The sequence below is a fragment of the Chelonoidis abingdonii genome, chromosome 1, assembly GCF_003597395.2.
Source record: "Chelonoidis abingdonii isolate Lonesome George chromosome 1, CheloAbing_2.0, whole genome shotgun sequence".
NCBI lineage: Eukaryota > Metazoa > Chordata > Testudines > Testudinidae > Chelonoidis > Chelonoidis abingdonii.
Window position 1 is genome coordinate 371019402 of NC_133769.1, and position 7494 is coordinate 371026895.

Sequence of the window (7494 nt, forward strand, 5' to 3'; positions counted from 1 at the left end):
AGTCAGAGGGCAGGGAACAGGGGCATTGAATGGGGGTAAGGGTCTCAGGGGGCATTCAGGAAGGAGCAGGGGTTGGATGAGGTGGTGAGGGCAGTCAGGGACAGAGAGAAGGGGTAGTTGGATGGGGAAGGGGTCCCGGGGGACCATCAAGATCGAGAGCAGGGATTGGATGGGGCAGGGGTCCGGGGGGCCATCAAGAATGAGAGGAGGGGTTGGATAGGGCTGCATGGGGCAGTCAGGGGTTCCCAGGGGAGTGTCAAGGAACATGGAGGGGGGGGGGACGACCCCCTCATGAGGTGAGGAGGAGGGAACCTGTTAATATTACGGCAGCTCATCACTGCTTACACCAGCGACTGATTCTGCCCAGGATGTCTGACTTACATCCCATTAACTTCAGCTGGGTGGCAAAGGAAACCGACCCAGACTTCTGAACAGTTATATCCTGGAGGGGACAGGAGAGTCGAAAGCAGGGTCACCCATTGGAAGGCTATTGGGAGTGAGGGAAAATTCATGACTGACATATGTCACTAAGAAGTGACAGATGTGGGTAAATAAAAAGGGAGATGATCTAATCCTGATGGATTTGAATAGCTCTGTGTGAGGGGCCCCACTTAAAACCAGGATGTAAGGGATGACTAGGGTTTGTGAGAGACCCAGCATGATCTTGCTTCCTGACTTGTGCAGTCAGAACTGCAGGGAGAGAACGGGCCACCTAGGCAAACAGTCTAACGAGCTTCCAAGTGGAGCTGTGTAAAGGGGATGATGTGGCGGGGCTGCCTGCGATGGCAGGGGCTGGATTCCACGAGCCAGGAGGTCTCTTCCAGTCCTATGCTCCTGCCCTCCTAGACAGAGCTGCGTAGTATCACTGTTACACAGTGATGACCACGTTCTACCCCAGAAGCGGTTGCATATCAGGCAGTGGCCAAGCAATCTACGTATGCGGAGTTTGCGATGCACTATGAGCGCTACCCAGGAAATGGGACACTATTCCCTCACCTGTGGAGTTCTTGCAGGTAGTTTGTCTCTTTGCAGAGTCCAGCACATCCATGTGTTTGCTTCTTTCTGTCTTTACTAAGTCACTTTTGGCACCTGGATACCCTACAGACAAAAGAGAAATAATCAACATGATGAAAATGTCCCCATCCCCCATGGGCTCACCAACAGGTGGGAGAGCCAGGCTTAAGCCAGGATATCCATACCAACCATCAGCCTGCAGGGTTCGGCTGACCTAACAGCTCATGGGTTAATAGCCCCAGCACCCAGCCAGGAGCCCAGACTGCACCAGCCGCTCTGCAGGGTGGATGGCAGGCAGCTCGAGCAGCAGCCCAGCTGCAGATCCCAGGCTGGAGGGAGCTCGGGGCGGCAGCTCCATGAAAATACAAGGAGTTAGAGGGGTGCCCGTTACACACGCCCCGTCTGAAGCCCAGGGTACCTGGTTGAGCACACGAGGCCTGGTGCCCTGCCCAGTGAGTCACCACTGACCTGCCCCTGGCATCATGCCCAGTGGCCATCACGCCTCACTCCATAACAAGCCCAAGGTGGGGACCAGGAGCAGGTACTGGGGATCTCTGACTGAACAGCAGCAGAGACCCGTCTTCAGGATGCTCCCTGGGCAAGTCAGCAACAGGGGCCTGGGATTTTGGAGCTGTAGCCCCTAGGAGAGAGCAGCAGCTTCAGGCCACAGCTGGGTGCTTGTCCAGCAGAAGGACAGAGCAACCTCAGGCACCTGGATGTTGCCAATGCAGCCTACTCCTGCCTGCCCAGCCAAATACAGAAGAACCGTGTTTTTATGAATGAATTGGTGAGTGAGGAGTTAATCATTGAACATCTCAGTTACAGTGGGTCCGGTGCATAAATTAATCGATTAATCATTCAATTACAGCATACATAACAAATGGTAACTCTGTACAGTGCATCTGTTTTTAATTTGTCTGAGAGATGTGCACTTCTCCTTTGCCACCAAACCTTGTTTTTTTCCAAAAGCTGTCCAGCTGTTGGAACGTTGGCCAAAGGACTGAAGTCACATTTGGCGGCAGAAAAATGGCTCAATAACCAGCCATTCACATGATCAATGTTCACAAAATAGGGGTTCTATTGTAGTGGAGGAGGGAGAGAGCTGGGGGCTAAAAGTTTGGGGTTGGGGAAGGTAGCAGAATTGGACCTGCTTTGAGCAGGGGGTTGGACTAGATACCTCCTGAGGTCTCTTCCAACCCTGATAGTCTATGATTCTATGACCACCTCTTCCTCCTAAAATTATGCCCAGGAATGTGAAGGGCTAGAGAAGAGGACGTTTTTTTGAGACTCTTCCACTTCGTAAGGTGCATCCTAAAAAGCGACCACCTCCCACCCCCAAACATCCTCTTTGGAAGAGAGAAGTTCAGAAGCGAGAAGGAAACCAGATTGATGTTCCATGAAATTCCTACAAAGCAATTCACTTTCACCCATTTCTTCGAGCATTTTCAGTCAGAACAGCTCCAGCAATTCAGCGGGAAAACTGGTCCAAGTTTGTTCTCTGTTTGTTCCGGACTGTATGAAGAGCTGGTTGAAATTTTTAGATGAAAAATGTTTTGCAAATATTGGAGGATTCCACCCCCTGGGCCAGCAAATTGTGTTTTGACCAGTTTTACAGAGCGGTAGGAATATTTCAATACAAAAACATCAAGGACAATTTTCACAAATGTTTCTGCCTCTGCCAAGCAGCAATAAGCGTTTGCATGTGATTATTAATGAATAGTGCAATGCGTAAAGCGAGGGATGTTTTCCAGCAAGCTGCCAGTCCCATTACAATGGAATCACTCACCCTGGGGGACCACTCCCTCAGTGACGTCCGGGGCATCTGTGAATTGGGGCTCATCCTCCCTTTCAACCTTTATTGAGATGTCCAGTCGGGGAGCACGATATCCTGAGCAAAGGAGAGCAGAAAAAGTTTTACCATCACATCCATCTTTTCCCTGAATTCTCAAAAGCTGCCAGTTCCATATTCTCAAAATGCAGGTTAAAGATTATTTAAATAAGTTAGATGTATTTGGGTGCTGAAATTCATCCTAGAGCACCTGGGGCACTAGCTGAAGCAATCTTGGAGCCATTAGCTATGATCTCTGAGAACCCACAGAGGACAGAAGAGGTCCCAGAAGACTGGAGAAGACCCAACAGTACCTATCTTTAAAAAGAGGAACAAGGAATTTAATTCCTCTTTAAAAAGAGGAACACAGGAATTATAGACCAGTCAGTCTAATTTTAATGCCTGGAAAGATACTGAAGCAAATGATTGAACAATCAATTTGTAAGCACCTGGAGGATCATTGAAAAATATAATCTCCACTACACATATACAATGATGGGGTCTAAATTAGCTGTTGCCACTCAAGACAGAGATCATGGAGTCATTGTCGACAGTTCTCTGAAATCATCCACTCAATGTGCAGCGACAGTCAAAAAAGTGAACAGAATGCTAGGAACGATTAGGAAAGGAGTAGATAATAAAACAGTAAATATATTGCCTCTATATAAATACATGGTACACCTACATCTTGAATACTGCGTGCAAATGTGGATGCCTCATCTCAAAAAAGATACATAGGAATTGGAAAAGGTTCACAAAAGGGCAACAAAAATTATTAGGGGTATGGAATGGCTCAGCTTGGAAAATAGGCGACTAAGGAGGAATATGATAGAGGTCTCTAAAATCACGAGTGGCAGAGAGAAAGTAAATAAGGAAATGTTATTTACTCCTTCTCATAATACAAGAACAAGGAGCTGTGACGGGTTGGATCACAGAAACCCTCCTGGGGGCTGCCAACCGATGTGCCAAAACTACTTCTGCCCCTGCTTTCCCTGCCAGCTCAGGACTCCAGCGCCCTGTCTTGCTGAGCCAATACTCCCGTCTACTCCAACAAAGAGCCAGGGTCAGAATTACTTGCCCCAAAGCTGGAGGTTTACCTGAAAACAGCTCACAGAAGTGTACTTGTCTTTAGCACTCAGATGCGCAACTCCCAATGGGGTCTAAACCCAAATAAATCTGTTTTACCCCTGTATCAAAGCTTAATGCAAAGTAATCTCAATCTTCAACCCCTCTATAACACTGAAGAGAGATATGCACAGGATTTTGTTGGCCCCACCTCCCATAGCCCAGGTATTATACATACTCTCAATCAGTAAAAAGTTATTTTTTAATAACAGGAAGTAGGATTTAAGTGATTCCAAGTAGTAAACAGAAAGACAAAGTAATTACGCAAGCAAAATAAAAATAAAATAACCGAAATCTAATGTCTAGACAAACTGAATACAGATCATCACTCTACCCTTAGAAATGCTTTCAGTAATTTTTTCCCCTCAATTGGACACTTTCAGGCCTGGCACAATCTTCCTTCTTGGTAGCAGCTTTGCTTCCACCAGGTTGGTTAGCTAGGGAATTTCCATCATAGATGGCTTCCTCTCCACCTTTGTTCTGCATTCCACCCTTATATATAACTTTCGCATAAGGCAGGAATCCTTTTGTCCTCTCTGGGTTCCCACCACTTCTTCTCAATGGAAAGACAAGCGGTTAAAGATGGATTCCAGTTCAGTAATGATCATTGTCTACAGCAAGCACTGAGGTACAACCGCATCTGCTCTAACCTCAGACAGAGACTAAGCACCATACAAAACTCCACCAAGCATTCTCAAAACTACATAAACCTGCACGAGGAATTAGGAAACTAGAGATTCAAAGAGGCCAGACATTAGTAACCCAGAAGCCTCCTACTACAAGACAAACCCAAGAAAAGAAACCAACAGGACTCCCACTGGCCATCACATAAGAGCCCCCAGCTAAAACCCTCCAGTGCATAAATCAGGGTCTACAACCCATCCTGGACAATGATCCCAACTTTCACAGTCTTAGGCGTGGCAGCCAATCCTTGCCCACAAGACACTGAACAACAAATTCTCACCAGCAACGTGCACACCGTACCATGTAACTCTAGCTCAGGAACCAAATCCACATGGCAACAAACCACAGATGCCAACACTCTGCCTACATATCTACACCAGCGACACCAATCACAGGACGCCCCTTAACCCAGATCAGCCAATACATCAAGCTGGTTATCATCACCTGCACGTCCACACAATGTAATATAACGCCATCATAATGCCAGCAATGCCCTCTGCATATGTAACATCGCCAAACTGACAGTCACTACGGAAAAGGAATAAATGGACACAAATCATGATATTCAGGAATGGCAAATGATACAAAAACGCGTTAGGAGAAGCACTTCAACCTCCTGGCCAACACTATAGCAGAACCTTCAGGTGGATCCTGCCAGCAAAAAAACTTCAGGACCAAGAACTTCAAAGAGAAACTGCTGTTAGCTTCAGTTCATCTGCAAAATTTGACACCATCAGCTCTGACTAACAAAAGACTGTGAATGTGGCTATGCCAAATTAACAGAACCAGTATTTCCCTCCCTTGGGTTTTCACACCTCTACTGCTGAACAGGGCCCCAATCCTACCTGATTGAACTAACCTCGTTATCTCTAGCTTGCCTTGCTAGGCATATATATATAATATACCTGCCCCTGGAAATTTCGCACTACCTGCGTCTGAACGAAGTGGGTATATACACACATTGAAAGCTCACGCTCCACAAACTGTCTGTTAGTCTATAAGGTGCCACAGGATTCTCTGGCTGCTTTATACATGAAATGCACTTCAAGCCTTCATATCCTCCCACCGTGACCACAGGAAGGCCTTGCATGCAACCAGACAGCCATCCTAGTCAATTGCCCACTGGTTAAAGGGAGTCCATCAAAAATTCCAAACCACCATTAATGGCCCACTAACTTTGTATAATTAACAATAGGCCCCAGAGTTATATTTCATTATTCTAGTCCAAGAATACAAGAGTGATACATTATAGCAAATGATGACCACAGCTCAGCAGATAAGCTTTTGTAATGATACCTTACAAGAAGACTTTTGCAGAAGTATATTCCCACTTACATATTTTCACTCATTACAATATTTTATTAACATAATAATGATTGCACAACATCACAAAAAGGGGCCCCAAAATGGAAATTAATAGGTAGCTGGTTTAAAACAAACAGGAGAATGCATTTTTTCACGCAACGCACTGTCAACCTGTAGAACTCCTTGCCAGAGGAGTGTCGTGAAGGCCAATAGTATAACAGGGTTCAAAAGGGAGCTAGATAGATTCATGGAGAATCGGTCCATTGATGGCTATTAACCAGGATGGGCAGGAATGGTGTCCCTGGCCTCTGTTTCCCAGAAGCTGAGATTGGGTGACAGGGCAGGGATCACTTAATGATAACCTGTCTGTCCTTTTCTTTTGGGGCACCTGGCACTGGGCACTGTTGGCAGATAGGATACTGGGCTGGATGGACCTTTGGTCTGACCCAGTATGGCCATTCTTATAAGGAATAGTCGGCATGGATTTGTCAAGAACAAATCAAGCCAAACTAGCATAATTTCCATTCCTTCCCCAGCTGTTTGAATTCCCATTGCTCACCGGAACAGGCGCTGGCCGGCGTTTCCTCCCCTTCCGCATCCTGAGAATCCATGACTCCTGCTCAGCCCTTCCCCTTTCACCCTGGAGAAAGAGGCAGGGATTAGAAGCAGCACAAACCCCGAGCGTGGCAGAGGGATGCGCCACATTCCAACGTAACGTTTCGCCCGTCTCAGCAGAACCATGCACATTTCCAACCACTGCGCCATCTGCTCGCACGGCAGCTCAGCAAGGGCAGTGGCAGCCACACGTGCCCAGCCTTAGGCAGTGGAAGCAGAGGAAATGGGGCAAGTGGGGGTCCCTGGTGCAAGGGCCAGTCTGTTTCTCGTCTCAGGGTGCTGTGAGGCGGGTAGTTAGAGCTAACTGCAGGGGCTACTACTCATGGGACACTAGGACCTGGGCTGGGAGCTGCCAGTTCCTTCCATATACCCGCTGACCAGTCACTACCCGGCCCGCGGCCTAGCAGCCAGTGGCTCTGACTGCACAGCCAGCCAGTGTGCCATGAGGAAGGTGAGTGGTCTTGTCATTCTCTTTGTAAAGCCACGAATCCACTAGGACTCTGTATCATTTGGGGACCCCCGAACGTGGAAGCCAGCCTGATCATTACACAGACTATCCGGAGCCCACTGAAAGGGCCAAACGGGACCCTCACTCGGCAGAAACCAGCCTCTCTGAACTCTCCTTTAAGCACGACCCCAGACCGTACCGCCAGCCATCTCCCAGCACCTCCCCGGAGGGACAAGCTAAGGGGACCCCAGGAAGCAAGGAGTGCACCTGAAAGGCAAAGCGTGTGATGGGCTCAGCACCTTGTACTCCAAATGATCTCTGCACAGGCAGGAGAGGCCCGGATCCAAGTGACACACTCCCATGCCTTCCACTAGCAACCGACCCCTGTGCCCGAATAACCGTTTTTCTGGGGAAAAACAGCTCTGGGCATTACGCTGGGGGAGTCCGCTGGCTTGTGCTGTACAGGGGGTCAGAC

The 7494-nt window shown here is 48.0% G+C and overlaps 1 protein-coding gene across 1 annotated transcript in view; it reads right to left on the minus strand.

The window, feature by feature from the left end:
* LOC116839626 (uncharacterized) overlaps positions 1–6997 on the minus strand; it is a 13682-nt gene extending 6685 nt beyond the window's left edge. The window contains exons 1-3 of the mRNA XM_032805737.2: positions 6516–6997; positions 2801–2902; positions 997–1098 (exon numbers count right to left, since the gene is read on the minus strand). Coding sequence (XP_032661628.1) covers positions 997–1098; positions 2801–2902; positions 6516–6567 — 256 coding nt within the window. The 5' untranslated portion in view covers positions 6568–6997. The remainder of the gene's footprint in view (positions 1–996; positions 1099–2800; positions 2903–6515) is intronic.
* Between the last annotated feature and the right edge of the window lie 497 nt (positions 6998–7494).